The following is a 23,321-nucleotide window of genomic DNA, read 5'->3' as shown; positions in this document are numbered from 1 at the left end:
TACTGTAACGCGTTACTTTTAAAAATAAAGTAACTTCGTTACCGTTACCATATGGTGCGTTACCTGTTACTTTATTAAATGAATGAATTTCGGCTGAAGTGTAGACTACAGTCTAACTTGCTTACAGCAGCGTCGCATTGTAGGATTGGTGGATGAACCACTGTAAACAGGAAGAAGACGCACTGAAGGATTGGTGGATGAACCACTGTAAACACGAAGAAGACGCACTGTAGGATTGGTGGATTACCCACTGTAAACACGAAGAAGACGCGCTGTGGGTGTGTCTCCGTTTATTCAGGTCTGTGCGGCAGTAATGGCGAGTCGAGGCGAGAGCAAGATGAGTTTCTCAAAGTGGAAATATGCTCATTATTTCACTTTAGTTAAGTATAAAGACAAAAACTTTTAAGTCAAATGTAAGCTGTGTCTTTCTGGTTCGAAGCTCGTATCTACTGCGATAAACAGCAACTCCAATCTGTTGAAGCTCCTCCAGGAACTGCATGCTAGAAGCTAGAAGCTAACCCGGTGTTCTGTTCTACATTGTTGAGAGTTTTCATACTTCAGCTGTGAAAGGAACATTTTTAGGAGCTCAACACAACAGCAGAAGCCACTTTAGTTTTTGATTGTGAATATATTATTCAGCTTGTTTTGTTATTTATTTTAGAAATTCTTGTGATATATTCAGTTTGTGCTGGTCTGACTTCAATAAAATAGTGTTTAAAAATTACTTTGTGTTTAAGTCAGTTTTGTGTTTGTGTAGACCATAACGCATAAAAGGGCATTAATGGGAACATTAAAGAAGATTCTTTAAAAAAGTAACTAAAAAGTTACTTTTAACAGTAACACATTACTTTTTGGTGTAAATAATCAACAAAGTAACTAAGTTACTTTTTGAATGAAGTAACGAGTAACTGTAACTAGTTACTATTTTTTAGTAACTAGCACAACACTGTATATGAGGTAGACGTAGGTAATTTAAAAGTAAAGTGCGAGTGCACAGTCTGAATGACCGTGTGTAAATGTGTGTAATGTCCAGAATGTACAAGTATATGCAATGTTTAGTGTATAATGTTTAACAGAATGGGAGGATGTCTATAGTAAACAGTAAGTCCTTGAGTGCAGGTGTCTGCAGATATGCTACAGTGTCCAATGTGCATTTTTAATGCTCAGTAAAGTGGCTGAATACGAGTGTGTGTTAATCTCCATGCTATGTCCATTACTATCCATAGTGCACAATCAAAGAGGAGGAAGCAGGGTCATGGGTGGCACCAGGGTGTTTAGGACTCTGACATCTTGGGGGAAGAGGCTGTTGCAGAACCTTGCAGTATGGGTCCTTATTGAACAGACTGTGTAAGAGGAAACAGGAAATTGTTTAACGATGACTTCCTGTTTTGTCATTATAATAGAGTAGTAGTAATAATAACAACAATAATAATGATATACAATTAAAATATTATTATAACACTAATAATTTAATTGTATATAATTATAATAATTCAATAACAACAACAATAATAATCATAATACATGTAATTAGTTATGAATAAACAAATTCCATTAATTAATAATAAAAATAATTATAATTTGTGTTATAATTAAAGTACTAAAAATACAATTAGTATTAACACTCAATAATAATTAGTAATAAAAATTAGAAACGTGCAAAATAAATGTGCTAATAATAATAATAATAATAATAATAATAATAATAATAATAATAATAATAATAAGTGGTGTTAAAGGCGTTCGTTCCCCTGTCCCGAAGTGACAGTGGGCGGAGCTTCTGGCTTTGTGGGCGGGGCATCACGGGGGTTCCCACCAGTGATCACATGATCGCAATGGCCGCCGCTGTGCTCGCTGTCTCAGAGCTCGCGCTCCGCTTTGCTCGGGTGCAGCAGTGGGTTCGGCGTCGCGCGTGATCGAGTCGCGTAGCGCGTGCCGCCGGTTCTCCAAACGGAATCAAGGGGAAAATACCGGGGAAACAAAACGAGGAGAGCCGCGTACAGACAATCCCGGGGCGGAGAGGGGCGAGAACAACCAGGAGACCCGGGACTGAAAACTTGGGAGAGACGCGACACGACACGGCAGGAGGAGGAGGAGGAGGAGGAGGAGCCAACAGGTATTAGTCCTTTCACTACAACACTGCACTATATCATGCACGCGCACACAGACACGCACGTGAAAGAAGCCCCCGTTGGATCCCTGTTCCGGTCCACACATGTTCTGTAGCCTCCGTGTTGGAGTTCCACTTCTGTGTGCATGCTGGGGTTGCCAGATTGTACAGAAAATACCGTGTCACAATGGTTGCAAATCTCTGTATTGGATGATGACCAGAAAGGGTTTTAATGGGAACTGTTTGAGAACGTTGAGGGAACATTGCGCGTATCGCACAACATGCAGGTTATGTAAGGAGGTGCAAGAGGTTGTGCTCTTTCTCTCCCTTCTTTCTCTCTTACGCTCTCTTTCTCTTTCTCTCTGTTATATATTCATTTTCTCTCTGTCTTCCCTCTCTGTCTTTCTCGCTCCCCATCTCTCTCCATCTCTCTCTCTCTCCCTCCCTCTTTTTCTTTCTTCTCACTCTGTCTGTCTATCTGTCTGTTTGTTTGTGTCATCCCCTTTATCATCTCTCTCTGTCTCTCTCTCTGTCTTACTTTGCACCTTTTGTCTGTCTGTCTGTCTGTCTGTCTGTTTGTTTCTGTCATCTCTCTTCATTATCTCTATCTCTTTCTCTGGCTTCTCTCGGTCCTCTCACGTTTGGTCTTTTTTCAGTCCTCTCTCTTTCTGTCTCTCTCTTTCTCTGTGTCTTCTTTTTGTCTGTCTCTGTCTTTTCTGTAGGTCTCTCTCTCTCTCTCTCTCTCTCTCTCTCTCTCTCTCTCCTCATGAATGCTGCACCAGGACACACTCGGAGGAAAGCGCTATCCTCCTTCCACATACACAAGTTCACCGAAGCCACCGATTGGCCACTTTCAGGTGACTAAACCCCTCCCACATTGCGTACGATAAACGTGCAGTGTCTCCATAATCTCATGTCCTGATATTCCCAGTTCTCATGTTGTTCTGCCTTTAAAAGGAATCCACTTAATATCCTCAGCTTTCACATTAGCGGGACACGGGACAGTGTCCCTGCTGAAACTGGAGACTCCTTCCGTAGACCGTAAACATCTCAGCGTCTCACACGGAGCTTCACCATCACAAAACCCACCGCGTGTTCGTTTTCCTTTGAGAAAACGGGCGACCCGTTGTTTGTGACGTGGATCCGGTGATGTGTGACGAGTGCCTGGTTGTTGCGTTGCTATGGAAACGTAACTTGTACATTAAAATAGCAGACGTAGGAAAGGCGATCGTTAGCGTCCGGATGCTAATCTGACTCTTGTGTTGAGATATATATAGCTACAGCTGTTTCTCTTCAGAGCAAACAAACGAGCGATCTGACCAGGCCACGCCCACAAGACATACAAAATGATGCATGCTAACGTGAGTTTGGCAGATAAAGGGAAGTCCCTGTCCCCTCGTCCTCCCGTCCTTGTCCACCCCCAGGGCCTGTTGGCGCTTGTAGGAAGAGGAATGAGTGCATCATTGGCAGTTCACTTCCTTAAAACACTTCTGCTGTGGCTTTATTTACTTCCGATCATGTTCTCTCTCTCTCTCTCTCTCTCTCTCTCTCTCTCTCTCCCTCTCTTTTCCTCTCCCTCCAGATTTGATAAAGTATGCTGAAATAAGTAGAATATATCTTTAGAAAATAAGACATTAAGAGTATAAAACACACACACACACACACACACACACACACACACACACACACACACACACACACACACACATCTGTATTAACCATTTGGGTTCTAACAAACTATTACAGTTTAATTCAATTTTCTATTAATTTAATTCATTTAATTTGTGCCAATACTCAATTTAATAAATATCATAAATAAATATATATATATATTCTTGAATAAATAAACCGAATGTATTTATTTAAAAAATATATATTTATGTGATATTTTTTAAATATATATATATCAAACATTTTTTTGTTTTTAATAAATAAATTTGGTTTATTCTATTTGATTTTATTTATAGTGTATTATAAAATATTATTTTATGATTATTTGACCAAGCAGACATTTTATTCAAAACTGTAAAATGTAAACTGTTCAACTGTTGATGTTCACAAATGTAAATAATAAACGATGGTAATAAAAAAACTACAAGCAATTTTGTTTTGCGTTTCTCCCCCCAACCGTACCGACCTGTGAATTCTGTGTACCTTTTATACCCCTTATATACATATATAAATGGAGCAATTATTGATTATTTTGGTAATCGAGCAGTATACTGATTATTCACTCGATTAATCGAGAAATCGGAGAAGAATAACTTTTACTTTATTAAAGCGCAACACTAAATATACAAGTGACCTGCTTCCTTTTTAGAAAAATGACTCATTTTATTGCTGAAACTGCACACAAGATTAATTTCATGCATTTAATTGGCAGATTACATCAAAATGCAAATATATAAATAAAAAATATAAATAAATAAATATTAATTATCGTTAAATAAATAATCGTAAAAATTTCACATTTCTTTTAATAAAAAAAATAAATAAAAGAGGTAAACGCAGGGGACAATGTTTTCTTTATGTTTAAGCTTGAAATAGTCCCAAACTTTCTGTCATTATCTTTGATCAGAATCTAAATCGCCCCAGGTGGTGCGTCAGTAATAATGGTCCGTGAGGAAACACAGTTCTCAGTGTGTATTTAAATGGACTTAACGAAGGTAATCTGGTGGAATCTGGTGGTCTTTTATTGTGTCCAGCCTAAAGCCCACCTGTGCAGTAATCATGCTGTCTAATCAGCATCCTGATCTGCCACCCTGTGAGGTGGATGATTCTCTCGGCGGAGGAGAAGTGCTCACTAACACACATTTACAGATTTGTGATCAATATTTGAGAGAAATAGGTCTTTTGTGTACATAGAAAAAGTCAAAGATCTTTGAGTTCAGTTAATGGAAAATGGGGGCAAAAACAAAAGTGTTGCGTTTATCATTTCACTGAGGGTGCACTCACTTTTTTTGGCAGTTATTTATTTATAATGTCTGTATGTTGTTATTTTTTAGAGGACAGTAAATATGTACTGATACACAAACTGCACATTGATACTCTAAAATACATCCAAGATTAATTTCTATAGTTTTGTCCCTTGAGAAGAATAAATGGTTGCTGAAATGTGAGGGGTGCACTTACTTTTGGGCGTTACTGTAGATATGGATATATCCAGCCAAAAGTTGACCATAAGTTTAATATGTGCTGCTTTTTGATCTTATTCTACATCTGGTCTCCATTTCCTGTTAGAACATCCTTCACTCTTTTGAGAAGATGTTCCACTAGATTTTGTGGAGATTTTTCTGCTCCTGCATTCAGCTGTGATGGTGATGGTAAAGTGAGGACCTGACGGAGGGTCTGGGGTGCAGTGAGGTTCACATTCATCTGTGTTCAATAGGGTTGAAGGTCAGAGCCCTTCAAAGAGCTTCCACTCCAACTCATGTAAAGCAGATCTTCATGGAGCTGGTTTGGGTCTCATAGTTTAAGAATTAATGATTTGATTACATTTTATTATTGATACATTTTTTATATTTATATATATATAAAATACAAAAATATAATTTATAGTTATATATTTGAATTAATAAATACAATCAGGGACAAACGTACACTTATAAAGAACTTATTGATTTTGATCACATCGTCAGTGTGAAGCTGCTTCCAGACGATGTTCATTATTAAAAGCTCAATACAAATAAACATGAAGTGAAATAAATAATTACCGGTAGGTGTCCAATAAAAGACTTTTTTTTATAAATGACCTGCTATTAAATACTTTTTCATAATAAAAAAAAAGAATTTATTGGATAACTTATTATTTAAATAAATTATTATTAATAAATCATAATTAAAAATGAATAATTAATGAAGTCATTTGTTTATTTAATTAAATATATATATATATATATATAATTATTTTATTTTTATTTTTATTTTTTTTTAAAGAGTAATTAATAATGTAATGTTGCTGACAGTGTGGACGTGTGGAGCAAAGCAGCAGTGATACTAGCTGAATTGTGTGTGTGTGTGTGTGTGTGTGTGTGTGTGTGTGTGTGGTGGACTGTGTGTGTGTGGTGGACTGTGTGTGTGTGGAGGACTGTGTGTGTGTGTGTGTGTGTGTGTGTGTGTGTGTGTGTAGGACTGTGTGTGGGTGTAGGACTGTGTGTGTGTGTGTGTGTGTGTGTGTGTGTGTGTGTGTGTGTGTGTGTGTGTGTGTGTGTGTGTGTGTTAGAAATGTACATGTAACAGTGCACCTGACATGGAGCTTTGGGTACTAGATCCTTAACACTCCATCACTGCCTTTCTTTCTTTCTTTCTTTCTTTCTTTCTTTCTTTCTTTCTTTCTTTCTTTCTTTCTTTCTTTCTTTCTTTCTTTCTTTTGTTTATTAGTTAGTTAGTTTCTTTCTTTCTTTTGTTCTGTAGCTGTAGTAGTAGAGAGGTGGAGGTGGAGGTGTTGTGAGTGGTTGTGACTCTGTACTTAGTGCAGGTTTACCAGCGCCACACGGCTGGAAGAATCTGGTGTCCCAATACTTTTGAACATAACTTCACAGTGAGTCAGACGCCTCAGGATTAAAAAAAAAAAAAGAATAATGTTTTTTTTCTTTTTAAAAATTTTTCTTTCTTTCTTTCTGACTGTGCCGATATGCAATTTGCAACAAGAACAAAGATCCAGCTCATCTTCATGTCTGGAGGTGTCAGGAAGACTTCTAGACGTTCCTGTGTCACTCAGGAAATCCTAAAGGGCAGCAGCCCAGACAGGAAGTGGTGCCATTGCGCTGGCTCCAGAACAGGAAGTGGCGAAGAGACGATGTGTTGTAGAGTAAAAAAAATCCACCGTCGGCTTCTAACTGAACAAAGACTTCCGTTAAGGGACCAAGAGTCACCTTTCCTTTCTCACTGACCCTGTGTGTGTGTGTGTGTGTGTGTGTGTGTGTGTGTGTGTGTGTGTGTGTGTGTGTGTGTGGTGGAAACTTTTTTTTTTGGAAAAGTTCATAGCATGGTTTTTGCCCATTTGCTTGATAGGTGTCAAGGGGTGTGTGAAATAAACATTAAAGAAGGTGGTGTGTGTGTGTGTGTGTGTGTGTGTGTGTGTGTGTGTGTGTGTGTGTGTGTGTGTGTGCGCGCAATCACATTAATTGAGTCCCATCAGTGTTACACTCCAGTGGTGGTCATTTGCATCAAATTGATTAAAACCTCTAATTAAAAACTCTTGAAAGTGGGCGTGGCTTTTGTGTCAGTTTTAGTAAATAGGGCGTGGCCGTGTATTTGTGTGTGTATGTGTGTGTGCACGTGTCTGTGCTGTCTAATAAATGTGACCATGGTAACGGAGTTAAAATGAATCTGTCAATCACAGTAAAGGGGCGTGGCCATTTATCCTTCAGTTTTAGTAAAGAAGGCGGGGCTTCTCTGTCAGGTTTATCGAAGGAGGTGTGGCTTCGGTATCTGTTAGTTTTAATAAAAAGGGATGGATTATGTATGTCAGTGAAGAAGAAATGTTTTATCAAGGGGGCGTGGCCTTTGTATCTGTCAGACTTTGTATAGGAGGTGTGGTTTCTGTATCTCAGTTTTGATAAGAGGTGTGGCTTTCACATTTCATTCTATATAAGGAGGTGTGGCTTCTGTATCTGTCAGTCCCATTAAAGTAGGCGTGACCTATTTTTATATGTACTGTTCTAATAGAAGGCATTGCTTCTGTATCTGTCAGTCTTTATAACGGAGGCGTGGCTTCCACATCTTAGTTTTAGTAAAGGAGGCGTGTTTTTTGTATTGCAGTTCTAATAAAGGGGCGTGGCTTCTGCATCTCAGTTCTAATAAAGGAGGCGTGGCATCTGTGTCAGTCCCCAGCTTCTGGTGTATTTATCATTAGCATAAATAAACATTAATACCCCAATGTTAATACCCCACGTCATTAATACCCCACTGTTCCACACCTGACACTCAAACAGGATTCGTCACTGCAAAAAAACATGAATCTCTGAATCTCGTGCTTTTCCCTTCGAGCGGGTTTGTCCTGAAGCGATGAGTCACACAGCGAACTGTTGAGGGAAGTCCTAATGGGGTGTGTGTGTGTGTGTGTGTGTGTGTGTGTGTGTGTGAGGTGTGTGTATATAGTGTGTAGTAGATCTATTCATCCGGACAGTGTGTGTCAGGAGCTTTGTGTAAAAGCCCTTCATGTGACTGCGGTGGAGACTTTCAGCTGCAGGGTGCGTGTCAGGCCGCCGCCTCACGCCACGTTTGCAGAAGTGAAATAAATCAGCGTTTCTTATGAGCTTTCAATTAGAGCTCGATCTATCCGCACTTTCGTTTCTTCTCCTGTCTCTTACTGAGCGTTAAGTTCCAAATACCGCTGAGCGAGTTCCTCAAAACCTCACTAGTGATATGATGATAGCCTTCTCTACTTTGGAATGGTTTTGATCCAGTGGGCGTTCCACATTAACTGATCAGAACGCTTATTTAACATGTGGAAGGAGTCTCCAGGGGCAGTGCTTCTTCTAGGACAGGTGAGATTGACCTTTTCTTTTCTGTGGTTTCTCTCTAACGTTACAAGCTGGTGAGGAACTGGGCGTTTATAGCTGCTAGAACGCAAGCGAGAACTTTCACACAGACACTTTTCTCTCTTTTAAACGTAACCGAATGGATAAAAGTTCATACGGGTCATTCGTTAACATTTAAAATGCTTAATTGCAGTTTTTGTAAAGGAGGCATGGTTTCTGTCTCTCATTCTTCAAAAGGGAGGTGTGGTGTGGTTTTGTGCACAGGGACATTTTAGCCCCTCCCACATTTGAGCCCCTCCCACATTTCAACTCCCCAAACATTTGGTTATTTCCACCTCCTGCGATTTTCAAGATATCTGATAGCAGCATCATGCAAAAGATTCTAACATTCCTTTCCTTTCTTTTTGTATTTGATTTGCCGGTGAGGTGCAGTAGCTTGTGCGCACACACACACACACACACACACACACACACACACACACACACACACACAGTGTACTGCTGTGTCTCCAGAGGCTGTTTGGGTCTGGCCGATCGATCTGTGTGAAGTGTGTTGGGTCAGTGGGTCGATAGCGGTGTGTTAAACAGACGTAGCTGCCTGCACTGTGTGTGTGTGTGTGTGTGTGTGTGTGTGTGTGTGTGTGTGTGTGTGTGTGTTTTGGATCGCCAACTGTTCGCTCTTTGCTATTAAAAGCATATTTGTGGGGGCATGGTCTCTGGGTCAGTCTTAATGAAGAAGGCGTGGCATCGGTCCAGCAGTTCTAGTGAAGGGGCGGGGCTTCTGTTAGTGCTTTTAGTAAAGAAGGTGTGGCCTCAATGTTTGGCATTTCTAGTATAAGGGGGTGTGTCTTCAGTCTCTGCTTTTTTCTGAAAAGGAGGTGTGTCTGTTTCCTGTCAGTCTGAATTAAGTGGGCGTGTCTTCAGTCTTTGCTTCTTTATGTTTTGGCCTTTATTTCCTGTCAGTCTTAATAAAGGGGGTGTGGCTGTAGGGTCTGTTTCAGTATCGAAGGCGTGGCCTCTATTCCTTGTCAGTCTCAATAAAGGGGGTGTGGCTTATGTGACTGCTTCTTTCTGCAAAGAAGGCATGGCCTTTATTGCCCACCAGTTCCAGTAGAGGGGGGCGTGGCTTCTGTGCTACATGTCATTCAATATCACAGAGGATGGCATATTGTTTTTTAAAGAAGTTGAAGTTAATTGGTACTAAAAGTTATGGCACCCAGCGTTGCACATAAGTGTACACACACACACACACACACCAGTGTATGAATGCACTGAAGCTGAATTTAGTCTAAAGCTTGCTTGTTTTAATACAGACACACCCACAAATCACCATATATGGTAATTTATCAGTGTCCAGCGGCTCAATCAGGCACCATGTGTGTCTCCACGTTCGATTACTTAAACAGACATGGGGTAGAAGATCAGATCAGCAGCCGGAGCTCCTCCATCTTCTCTCGCCACAGGGTGGTCCTGTTTGGATAAGTTTGGATGAGGGGTTGAAGAACGATGACCCTTGACCTTGATGAGGTCGTCCATTAGCCACTGATCAACTGTCTTCCTCCGTCAGGATCATCTTACTGTCCACCTTCTCCTGCTTTCCAATGTCTTCTGTTCCTCCAGATGACGTGTGAAGGAACCCGCAAGATCTAGTGTAATAAATAAATAATCAAAATCAACAGAATAAAAAGTAGAATTTACAAAAGAACAAAATGATATAAATAAGAAAAACAAATATAGAATTTACTGTTCAATAGAAATAAAATAAAATCAAAACTTTAAATAGATTTAATTTTAAGACAATTTTAAATGACAATAAAATATATATCTTTTTTTCTCTGTAGAATTTGTATTAAAATGATTAGAAATTTCAATACAAATAAATAAAGCCATAATTCTCTCTCACTTTTTCTATCTTCTTCATTCTCTGTTTTTCTGTTTCTCTCTCCTTCTTTCTCCTATTCTCTTTCTTCTTCTTTGCTCTACTGCATCTCCTCTTCTGCTCCTCTGAGTCTCAGTCGATTATTCAGGTGGATTACGGCTCAGTGATTTTTCTGCCAATCCTCCACCCCCCCAATCTGTTCTTCCATCCCTCCAGCTCCAGCTCCTTTTCTCTCCGTTCTTCTCGGTTCCTTGTGATATTTCACGGCAGGTTTATTGGCAGGTTGCCGTCAGACACCGAATCGTCATCGATAATCTGATGCGCTTCAGCTCACGGACGCTTCAGGTTTCAAGCCTCGTTTATTTCAAAACAGAAAGAAAGAAAGAAGAGAAAGAGAAGGAGGATATGAACGAATGAGAATTTACAATAAAAAAGTAATAGAATTAAATAAAAACAGAATGTAGTATAAAAAAGTGTAAATAAAATACATACAAAAATGAATAGTATGAAAATAAAATAGCAATTTCATGAACACCATGAAGAGACCAGGTAATAGAAATAAAAATAGAATTTATGGTAAAAATGTACATTAAATAAAAATATAAATTTTGAAAATAAAAAATAAATAAAATTTAATTCACTATAGAGTAAAAAGAAATAAATATAAATAGTAATAAGTTGAAAAAAAGAGAGATGAAATAAATATAAAATCTATAGTAGAATTAAAATGAAAATCAGTAATATAAAAATGAAATTGACCATGAAATAGTGATTTAAACTTTTTAATAAAATAAAAAACAAAAAGCAACATAGAAAAAAAATGTTAATAATATACAAAGAAAATTTCCATGAAATTGAGATAAAAATGAAATTTTCAATCGAATAAAAACAGAAAGGATCATTCAAAAGTTAAATGGAAATTTTATAGAATAAAATAGAATTTACAATAAAAAGCAGAAATAAAATGTTTTAATTCGAATAAAAAAAAATATCAGAACTAAAATCAATACGGAAAAAAATGAAACAGACAAATAAAATGAAATTCAACATGAAATAGAAATAAAATGAGAGTTTAGAGTAGAATAAAAACAAAGAATAATATAAAAATATATTTTTCATATTATAAATTTTACATTTATAATAGAAATAAAATCGAATATGAAAAACTAAATTAATTAGATAAAATTTTAATTTACGATAAGAAATATACAAATAAAATTTACAATAGAATAAAAACTGAATAAAACAATCATATAAAAACAGAATTTACAATAAAAAAATAGAATGAAGGGAATTTCATATAAAATATATAAAATAGAAATCTAAATATAATTTATAGTAAAAATTTAAATGAAGTAAAAATTAAATTATATATAAATGGGAATAGGATAAAAACAGAAATAAATAATATAAAATATAAATTATAAATAGAGAAAAACATCATACAAATTCAATTTTCAGTAGAAATAGCAGTCGATTTATTTATTTATTTATTTATTTTTATTTATTTTTTTGTAGAGTTTTCCAGAAGAAAAAAAAAATGAATAATGTTTTTCAGGGATCTGCAACTTCGATTGGCCGCTGAATAAACAAAAACCAAAACAGGAAGTGAAAGGATATCTCAGTAACAGCTTGACCTGGAATGATGAGTGCTGATGATGGAGCTTTGTGTGGTTCTCCTCGGTGCTTGACCCGTAATTCTCCTCTACTTTCTCTCTTTCCTCCTACTTCACTTCCACCTCCTCCATTTTCTCCACATCCTTCTCCTCCACTTCCTCCTCCTTTCTTTCCTTCCTTCACTTTCCCCTCCTTGTCATCTTTATCATCATTTCCTTCCATTTCTCTTCCTTCTCCTCCTCTTCGCTTTTTTCCTCTTTATTATTCACCCTCTCTTCTTTCCCTCCGGTTCTCTCTTTTCTCTCCTCCTTACTACTCTGCTTTCCTCCTTTACTTTCTCCTCCACCATATCCACCCCCTCAGTTTCTTCCACCTCTGTTTCCTATTTCCTCTCCTTTATTCGCATTCCCTTCCTCCTCATACCCATTTCTTCTCTTTAACCCTTTCTCTTCCCATCCTCCTCCACCTATCTTTCTCTCCTTCCTTCTCCTCTGCTCCACTTCTACCTCCTCCATTTTTCTACCTTCTCCTCCTCCTCTTTTCTCTTTTGTTTATCCACTTTCCTCTTCACCTCTTCCTCCTCCTCCTCTTCTGATGAGTGTTGGCGCTGTATCCCAGGTTGTTGGAAGAGGAGGAGGAGGAGGAGAAGATGGATGGATCGCTCTCAGGCTGTGCGCTATTGTTGTAATTGTGCTTCCAGTCTCCAGGCTGCTGTTTGGAAGAATAACGAGGTTGTTGCGGAATCAGAGGTTTGAAAACCACGAGTGATAAAGGAAGCACTGGTGCAGATGTTTCATGTTCACATCTGGCATGTTGTAGTGCAGCGGCCGATTACCATTCACTAACAAAATCTTGATGACTGCTGGGATTTCGGTCTGTTTACACTCAGCAGCAGCCAATCAGAAATCATTTCCTGGAAATTTCCTGACAGGTTGAGAATAGGCCACGCCCACTTCCAGGTGTATAACGGAGCTGCAGTACTGCTGCTCTACTGTTGTACTACTCTACATTTAGACTCGAAGCCACGCCCCTGTTTAGTTAAACCACGCCTCTTGTTTAGTTAAACCACGCCCCCAGCTTGATGCTGCTTTCTCTGCTGTTTTTTTCTTTCAGAATGTCTCTTTCTCTGTTATTTACTTTTCTTTCTTTTTTTATTCTTTCGTTCTTTCTTTCTTTTTTCATCTCATTTTTCTTTTTTTTCTTTTACGGGTTTTTTCTTTCTTTACATTTTTCTCTGCCTCTTTTTTCCCCCATGTTTGCTTTTCTCATTTACTGCAGTTTTCTCTCTCCTTTTCCCTTTTCCTTTCTTTCCCAGTATTATTGAGGAAGAAGGGGAGCGAGGGATGAAGTGAGGAGACTCCCGGCTGACGGATAAGGCTGCTTACGGCGAGCTGGAGGCATTAGCGCTGATTAAAACTCATGCCTCTATCCATCACCCACCCTGGCGTGCCCTCTTCCCTCCTCTCACTCGCTCATTCCTTCTTTTTTTCCCCCCTTCGCCTCGTAATGGATGGATTTCCACAATCCAATATCACAGGAGCCGTTTGCATGCAGTCACTCCATCACTCCGAGCTCGGGTTTTATCCTCCTCCTTTCTCTCTCTCTCTCTCTCTCTCTCTCTCTCTCTCTCTCTCTCTCTCTCTCTCTCTCTCTCTCTCTATATATATATATATATATATATATATATATATATATATATATATATATATCTTTTTTTCCTCTATCACTTTCTCTCACTGTTTGTCTCTTTGTTGATTTTCTTTCTTTCTTTCTTTCTTTCTTTCTTTCTTTCTTTCTTTCTTTCTTTCTTTCTTTCTTTCTTTCTTTCTTTCTTTCTTTCTTTTTCATCTCATTTTTCTTTTTTTCTTTTACGGGTTTTTCTTTCTTTACATTTTCTCTGCCTCTTTTTCCCCATGTTTGCTTTTCTCATTTACTGCAGTTTTCTCTCTCCTTTTCCCTTTTCCTTTCTTTCCCAGTATTATTGAGGAAGAAGGGGAGCGAGGGATGAAGTGAGGAGACTCCCGGCTGACGGATAAGGCTGCTTACGGCGAGCTGGAGGCATTAGCGCTGATTAAAACTCATGCCTCTATCCATCACCCACCCTGGCGTGCCCTCTTCCTCCTCTCACTCGCTCATTCCTTCTTTTTTCCCCTTCGCCTCGTAATGGATGGATTTCCCACAATCCAATATCACAGGAGCCGTTTGCATGCGGAGTCACTCCATCACTCCGAGCTCGGGTTTTATCCTCCTCCTTTCTCTCTCTCTCTCTCTCTCTCTCTCTCTCTCTCTCTCTCTCTATATATATATATATATATATATATATATATATATATATATATATATATATATATATCTTTTTTCTCTATCACTTTCTCTCACTGTTTGTCTCTTTGTTGATTTTCTTTCTTTCTTTCTTTCTTTCTTTCTTTCTTTCTTTCTTTCTTTCTTTCTTTCTTTCTTTTTTTCTTTCTTTCTTTCTTTCTTTCTTTCTTTCTTTCTTTCTTTCTTTCTTTCTTTCTTTCTTTCTTTCTTTCTTTCTTTCTTTCTTTCTTTCTTTCTTTCTTTCTTTCTTTCTTTCTTTCTTTCTTTCTTTCTTTCTTTCTTTCTTTCTTTCTTTCTTTCTTTCTTTCTTTCTTTCTTTCTTTCTTTCTTTCTTTCTTTCTTTCTTTCTTTCTTTCTTTCTTTCTTTCTTTCTTTCTTTCTTTCTTTCTTTCTTTCTTTCTTTCATTCTCTCCTCTCTCTCTCTCTCTCACACACACACACACACACACACACACACACACACACACACACACACACACACACACACACACACACACAGAGACCACTTGCTAGCATATCATCATTATTGTTTTCTGTATGGTCCTGTCTCTCATCTCTCTCTCTCTCTCTCTCACTCACACACACACACACACACACACACACACACACACACACACACACTCACACTCGAATGCCGTTTTTATGATTAGATTGTATAAGGAGCTGTAGAGGCTGCATGCTATTCCCCATTCACTTTTCTGAAGCTTATATAACACACACACACACACACACACACACACACACACACACACACAGAGAGCTCCAAATCTGTGTAGAAATGAGGTCAGTGCATTCAGCATTAGTTTTTTGGCGTGAGACATAATGAGGTGCTTTGATCCCCTGCTACCCGGAAATATCCAGTAAATGTCCCGGAATTGTCCTTTAAATGTCCTTCAAATGTCCAGGAAGTATTACGGAAATGTCAGGATAGTCTGGATATTTTTGGGACTTTCCAGGAAATGTCCACAGCGTGGTCTGATGCGAGTGAAGGCTGCACAGAGATTCGGTATGACTATATTTATCAACATTTACTTCAGAACTCCAGAAAAAGTCGAAAAGAGAGAAAGTAGGAAAGAAAGAAAGGACATTTGTTGCTTTAGTGTCTTTATTACAGATGAATGGGTTCATTAGCTTTTACCATTAGAGATAGAGAGATGGAGAGAGAGCTGAGAGGAGAGAGTGGGGGAGACTAATGGACATGTGTTGGTCCAGTAATGACTTCCTTTTTCCCGTTTCCTTGTCCATTAAGATGTCCAAATGAAATGAAGGGAAATGAATTGCGATTCTGCAGACAAGACAGGGGAGAGACAGATAAAGGGAGAAAGGAGAAAGACCGGTGGAGACAGACAGACAGGGGCATCAAGAGAGCAAGACAGGCAGACAGACAGACAGACAGACACAGACAGACATGAGGATCAAGAAAGACAGACAGAGAGGGGGTATATGGAAAGAAGATGAAACAGACAGGCAAACAGTATAATAGACAGATGTACTGACTGGGAGGGAAGACGTACAAAGACAGACAAGGGGGAGGGCAGACAGACAGACAAAAAGGAGGTGGGAAACATACAGACAGACAGGTTGGGGCGCAGACACAGATGGACAGACAGAAAGTGTTAGACAGACAAGAGGGGAACGAAAGAGACAGACAGACAAACAAGAGGGAACAGACAGACAAACAGGTGGTGACAGACAGACAGACAGACAGACAGTATGGGAAGACAGACAGACACAGACAGACAGGATGGGGAATGAAAGAGTCAGAGAAGCAGACAGACAGAAGGGGTAATGAAAGAAACAGACTGAGAGACAGACAGACAGACAGGAGGCAGAGACAAACATAGACAGAGAGAGAAAGATAGGGAGACAAACCGTAGACAGAAGGGGAGGCAGACAGACATACAAACAAGAGGCGGGAGACAGACACAAATAGACAGGAGGGGGAGGGGGGCAGACAGAGAGATAGACAGGAGTGGAGGCAGACAGACATACAGATAAGAGGGGGGGGTCAGACACCGATAGACAGAAGGGGGAGACAGACAGACAGGCAGGCAGGCAGACATACATTAGTGTGATATGAGGTAAACAGAGGCAGTAAATGAGCTCATTAGCTGCATGTAGCTGTCACTGTTAAATGTATGGAGTGGAGACCGAAAACACATTTCAATTAAACACACACACACACACACACACACACACACACACACACACACACACACACACACAGAGCCACTGAAGCCATCAGCATTCATCTGGGGTGTGTGTGTGTGTGTGTGTGTAAGAAGATGAGGGCTCGACCAACTAAAACTCACACAGTGAAAGAAACACATCACTGCTGTAACACACACTAAAAGATAGAGAGAGAGAGAGAGAGAGAGAGAGAGAGAGAACTTTAGTGATGTTATCAGACTCCAGCCACGCCCACTTACTGTTTCACTTCCTCATATGTCAGTGATATGAAAATAATCAGTTATTTTAGTACAGAATACAAACCTGCACACTGAGAGAGAGAGAGAGAGAGAGAGAGAGAGAGAGACATAATTATAGAAATATAGAGAAAGAAAAAGCGGAGGGAAAAAAACAGACAGACAGAAAGAAAAAGAGAGAGAGCACACACACACACAAACACACACCCTGGACTTATACAAGTACTATGTACTTAGACAATAAATCTACAGTTGTACAGACAGTTTGTGTGTGTGTGTGTGTGTGTGTGTGTGTGTGTGTGTGTGTGTGTGTGTGTAGGAATATATTCAGCTCGGGTACGAGAGGCACACAACAGTGAGTGGTGCTGACATTTGTCGTCCATCCACCCTCTCACTCTCTCACACACACACACACACACACACACACACACACCTTATGCTTCGCTGGTTCTGACATCTCGTCCGTTGGTGCGTGTAGGTGAGACGAGGACTGTGCCAGCATATAACCACCGAAAGGGTGTGTGTGTTTTTTTGAATTTCCACAAATATCTTATAGCTCCTGAGATAACTAAAGGTCAAAGGCCATTTCGGTCTAGCGCAACACACACGTGCACACATGCACGCACGCACACACACACACTTACACACACACCAAAATGCATACAGTAGGGGTAAGGACAGACAGGAGGACAGGATAACTTAAAGACAGGATGAGAAATGGAGTGACTGGACAGAGACACTGACAACTAGGAGAGGACACAGTTAGACAAAATGACAGACAGGAGATGAAATGTACAGAAATACAGACAAACAAGAAGTAGAGACAACCATGCTGAAAGACATGCAGAAGAGGAGACAGACAGACAGGGAGACAGACAGAAGATAAAATAAATACAAATATAGACAGACAAAGAGACAGTGGAGACAGACATGCAGAAAAAAACCCAGACAGGAGAAGAGACTAAATAAGAGATTAAGAGGAGAGTTGGTGAGACAGACAGGAGATGAGATGGATAGACAGATACGATAGAGAGAGAGCTGTGCAGGAAGATGAAATGGCCAGATAGAGAGACAAACAGAAAGGAGGGACAACTGTACAGATACACAGAAAAAGAGATGGACAGATCAGACAGACAGGAAGAAGGAGAGATGGGCATTCAGAAGACAGACAGGAGAAGAGTTGGACAGAAAGTCAGGCAGACAGGGAAGAGGGACAAATAGGCAGAATATTAAATGGGCAGATAGACAGGTAGGAGAGACAGTCAGAATAAAAGATGGACAGGCAGACAAAGATTAAATGGTCAGACATTCAGGAATGAGGGACATCCCTGCAGGGAGACAGTCTGGAGAAGAGATAGAAAAAATGTCAGACAGACAGGAAGGAGGGACAACTAGGCAGACTGGCAGAAGATGAAATTTGACCCAATGGAGATTAAATGGGAAGAAGGACAGAAAGGAGAGATGGACAAAAAGTAGACAGACAGTGAGGTGGGACAACTAGGCAAACAGGCAGGAGATGAAATTATCAGACATACAGGTAGGAGATGGAATTGTGAGACAGGTAGGACATGATATGATCAGGCAGGAGATGAAATGGTCAGACAGACAGGTAGGAGATGAAATGGTCAGACAGACAGGTAGGAAATGAAATGGTCAGACAGACAAGTAGGAGATGAAATGATCAGACAGACAGGTAGGAGATGAAATGATCAGACAGACAGGTAGGAGATGAAATGGTCAGACAGGTAGGACATTAATTGATCAGACAGACAGGTGGGAGATGAAATGGTCTGACAGGTAGGACATTAATTGTTCAGACAGACAGGTAGGAGATTAAATGGTCTGACAGACAGGTAGGAGATGAAATGGTCAGACAGGTAGGACATTAATTGATCAGACAGACAGGTAGGAGATGAAATGGTCAGACAGACAGGTAGGAGATGAAATGGTCAGACAGACAGGTAGGAGATGAAATGGTCAGACAGGTAGGACATTAATTGATCAGACAGACAGGTAGGAGATGAAATGGTCTGACAGGTAGGACATTAATTGATCAGACAGGTAGGAGATTAAATGGTCTGACAGACAGGTAGGAGATGAAATGGTTAGACAGGTAGGACATTAATTGATCAGACAGGTAGGAGATAAAATGGTCTGACAGACAGGTAGGAGATGAAATGGTCTGACAGACAGGTAGGAGATGAAATGGTCAGACAGACAGGTAGGAGATGAAATGGTCAGACAGACAGGTAGGAGATGCAGCCAGATGTAGGAGACACACATTCACAGAATTCTGTGAAAGCCACTGCAGGGTTTTGTGGAGTAAACGTCTTCCATTAAACACTTTCCTGGCAGTTTCATGCTCGAGTGAAACACACCCTCCTCCCTGTGATCAGTAAACCCCCTGCTGCAGCTTTCCAACTGGGATTCTTCTCCTCCTGCTGTTTCATAGCATTTTAATTCGCTCCATAAATAAGTTAATGATGCCTCTCTTCAGGTAGTCCGCTGTAATGGCGTTCATACGACTGGTTTCTAATCCCGCTCCCTCCTGCTCCTTCACTTCCTGTGATGGATCTGAGCAGCGTATTGACACTTTTTTTTTTTGCAAGATGGAGCAAATCAAGAAATTGAAGCAACACTGAAAGGGGAGGTCTTGAGACAATTATTCATATTTGAATATTTTGTATAGATCTGGCAACACAAGTTCTGATTTAACCCCAAATTCTGGTTTAACTCTCGACGTATTTCTCTGTTCATCCGTCGTTTGTCTCTTTCTTCCCTGTGTAAACACAATCTTTAAATGAAACTCTGCAGTGTGCACTGGTGCATTCTGGGAGCTGAATAATAACCCTGGGTTTTTGGGGAGGGAATGTCGGTGTGGGGGTTGAGGGGTTGGTGTGGGGGTGGATTTATCAGCCGCAGAGCTGCGTGTATGTTTGCGTGGGCTTCGGAAAAACTCGATTAGCCAAAGATAGATGGCGGACGGAGGGATGCTAATATGAACTGGTGACAAGAGGGGAAGATGGATGGGTAGATTTACACAATTGAGAAATGATGCACAGACAGTCTGGTGTGTGTGTGTGTGTGTGTGTGTGTGTGTGTGTGTGTGTGTATATATATATACACATACACGTGCGGCTTCACTTTGCGATCAATCCGCAAGGCGTGGGCCTTTATTAAATTTTCATACCCTGATAATTGCCTAACATTTTATCATGATTTACGATATCGTCATGATATTGAAGCAGTAATACTATATTACAAAGAAATGACTCCGTCAGTTGTAGTGCCGCTGCAGGGGAACTCTCATCTCGTCTTGTCTGCCCAGCGCAGTTATGCGATTGTCTTCCACCGGAACGATGAAAGGTACCGCGCATTCCGTTCTTAGGCCTTTGTCCAAAATAAAATGTTGGACCCTGAGATTTAAGGTAACAGCAACAAAACCACGGCGACTACATTTTCTGTAAGCGACAGGCATTAGGGGCAGCAGATGTCACAGCAACGAGGTGACAAGTAGCGGTGCTAAAAATGGAAACAGTCAACAGGCAACTGACATGATGCGTCAACAACGAGGCCAAACGGCAGAGTGGCTTGAATACTGGTCTTAGACGAAGAAGTGCCATGACGGGACACAGGATGGGCGAGCATTAGAGTGACGAGGGCAACAACTGATGAGGACAGGAGGCTGGTGCTTAGATGCCAGGGAGGCAGAGGACAGAAATACAAATGTCATTCTGGAAGGTGGCAGGTAATGCCAACAAGTGACAAGGCAACAGGATTGCAAGCACCAGGGAACAGTATGACATGGGATATGGTGGCAAAGTTTCAGAGAACCAGGGGCAAGAGACAGGTGGCAGGGACAATTGTTATGGCAACAAGTGACCAGGCAGCAGGATTACAAACTTACTGCCACCAGGGAAACAAGTGTCAGGGTGACATTTATCAGAGAAACAGGGGCAACAAGTGGGCGGGACAGGGCCTAGGGCAACAAGTGGGAGGGACAGGGCCTAGGACAACAATTGTAATGCCAACAAGTAGCAAAGTGTGAAGTGTTATGCAACCCATGGGCAGGAAGGCATCAATTGCCAGCCATGTAGCACCATAGTGACAGGGCAAGAAGATACACGGGGACATGGAATAGTGTGATGAACGGTACGACAGGGTAAGAAAGGGCAAGACATTATGGTGATGTCGACAGTGTCGCCTAGACAACACAAGAAGTAACGGAGACACTTTGACACACAATGCTCCATAGGATAATACTTCACGACAGGATGATGTTGTGCAACTGAATTACCGTAACTAATGTTTAATCTCTCTTTCTTTGATCTAGGTGCATCATGTGACCTCCACGTTATTGAACCACTTTGGAGTTTATTTCCTGGAAGGAAGGTCTAACCTCAGTGCATATCTGAGCTCGTGCCTGATTGGACACATGGTATCATAACAATGGATTTATAGGCGTTCCTGAATGCGGATGACCATGTCTGGAAATGATAAGCCGCTCCCACTTCCTGGCTCTGGCCACGCCCACTCTTTGGGCGTCTTCTCGGTGCCCTCGTACCCTTATTTTATCCCCCATATGTTGGGTGGGATTTCTCCTCCGGCACTTCCCACACTTCCTGTGAGTGGATACAGCACACCATCTCCTGCCAGTGAGTAGCAATACTTGTCTCTTTCTCTAGTGGTAAAGTGGGTGGGGCTAATTTGAGGTTTCCAATCGCAAGGCTCATCTGCCCATGTGTTTTTTTTTTTTTTTGTATGTAAACAATTCTAAGCTAGCACTGTAAACTGAAGTTGACTAGCTTGTTTTTAGCTACTTGCTTGGCATTGCAGGAGGTCTCTCAGACAGGCCTGTCTGTCAAGTGCGCTTGTCATAGGCCACGCCTATTGGACCATGCTTTGATTGGAGTGTTTTTGCGCGAGCGCGGTATGGGGGTAAAACTAATTGTAGCTTGATTACCTTTTGAAGATGTGACTTTTATTAAAACGTCTGCGAGGTAAACGAGTCTGAGTCGGCGTCTTTGGGCAGCACATGAGCGAGAGATCAGAATGTGATGAGCTTCCTGCCACTTCTTGAACCCGCCGCTAGACTAGCCTAGCATAGCACCTAGTTTGAAATACACTTTATGGTATTGGGACCTCTGACTTTTATGTTGTTCCTCTTCAAAGTGGGAGCAAAAAGTTGGGGGCAGAAAATTGTATAGGTCTTTGGATGCATGAAATTTTGCTGACTACGCGACCCAAACATGCTCCAGTGTGAAGATATGCTTTCCATGGGTTGTAGTGGAAGATCTCCTGCTAAAGAGCTCTTATCTTTTTAAATTTTACTAACACCCTTGTAGCTAAATGAAATCTCACACAAAACTCCACTAAATCTGGTGAAACATCTTCCCAGAGGAATGGAGGTTATTATAACAGCAAATGTGGAATGGGATGTTCAAAGAGAAACCCATGCCAATCTTATGGTCAGGTGCCCACAAACCTTTGGCTGTACAGTGTATATTTAAGCTCACCAGCCATATGTAATGGCTTCCATGTTGTGCGCCTCACAGTGGTGACTACCTGACATGATAGCCGACTAGCATGTGACACACACACACCCACACACAAACACACACACAATATAAAGTCATAACAAGCCTGTGCTTAAAAATAGCCCATGACATCAAATGTCCTCGGGCAGCCGCTCCACGATTGGGTGTTTGTTTCAGCGCAGACGTGTGTGAGATGTTCCCGAGAGCTTTCTCCTCACGCACACGTGTGTATGCATGATGTACACACTCCTTGAGTGCTGACAGAGTGATGATGTGTGTGCTGATTCCTGCTCTTTGTGCTTTCGTCTTTTTTATTCTGGATGTCTTGCAGATATTTGAGTGGGGTGTTCTCACCATGCCTTTCAAAAACCCGGTGTGTGTGTGTGTGAGAGAGAGATAAAGCGTGTGTTATTGTGCCCCCCGATGTGTTGAATCACGTTGGCATGTTTGGCGAATCAATTCGCTCGAAACTCGAGACGTATAAACCACCGGAATGTTCCCGAGCAACACAAAAGATGCCGTTTTACCCGCCATGCCTCGGGAATAGCTTGTCCTACCGTGAACTTTTAAGTGTGCACGTGTGTGTGTGTGTGTTTATGTTGACACACACAACATGACTGTTCTTAAAGGGCTCCTTCAACAACACGTAAAAAACGTATGAGTTTGCCGTCTACTGTTTCACACAGCTGCATGACTGCAAGTCATTTAGACGATTTTGTAGTCCTGGGGGAGTCTGTCCAGGCTTCTACCGCAGTGCTCTAGAATTCCGGATTTTGTTTACCTGGAAGGTGTCAAATTGAGTTTTTACGTATGATAAAAAGTCGCACGAAAACCCCTGGTACGGATACATTCTTGTTTCTATAGTAATGGCGCCTTCCAATAATAGGGACGTGTCCCATGGACGCTATACTAGCAATAAGCAGATACCTGTGCAATCGTCGCTGT

The 23,321-nt window shown here is 40.7% G+C and overlaps 1 protein-coding gene across 2 annotated transcripts in view; it reads left to right on the top strand.

Moving 5' to 3' along the window:
- Window positions 1-1,733: 1,733 nt before the first annotated feature.
- The window catches only part of rarab (retinoic acid receptor, alpha b), a 73,076-nt gene continuing 51,488 nt past the window's right edge, over window positions 1,734-23,321 (top strand). Inside the window, exons 1-2 of one of the 2 annotated variants that reach the window (XM_046865796.1) lie at window positions 1,734-2,116; window positions 21,173-21,494. In XM_046865796.1, coding sequence (XP_046721752.1) covers window positions 21,311-21,494 — 184 coding nt within the window. In that variant the 5' untranslated portion in view covers window positions 1,734-2,116; window positions 21,173-21,310. Of the gene's footprint in view, window positions 2,117-20,982; window positions 21,002-21,172; window positions 21,495-23,321 lie in introns of those variants that run through there. The other variant, XM_046865797.1, reaches the window with a different exon arrangement.

The sequence above is a fragment of the Silurus meridionalis genome, chromosome 14 (assembly GCF_014805685.1).
Source record: "Silurus meridionalis isolate SWU-2019-XX chromosome 14, ASM1480568v1, whole genome shotgun sequence".
Lineage (NCBI taxonomy): Eukaryota > Metazoa > Chordata > Actinopteri > Siluriformes > Siluridae > Silurus > Silurus meridionalis.
The sequence above is the reverse complement of the archived record's forward strand: the minus strand, read 5'-3'. Positions and strand labels throughout refer to the sequence as shown.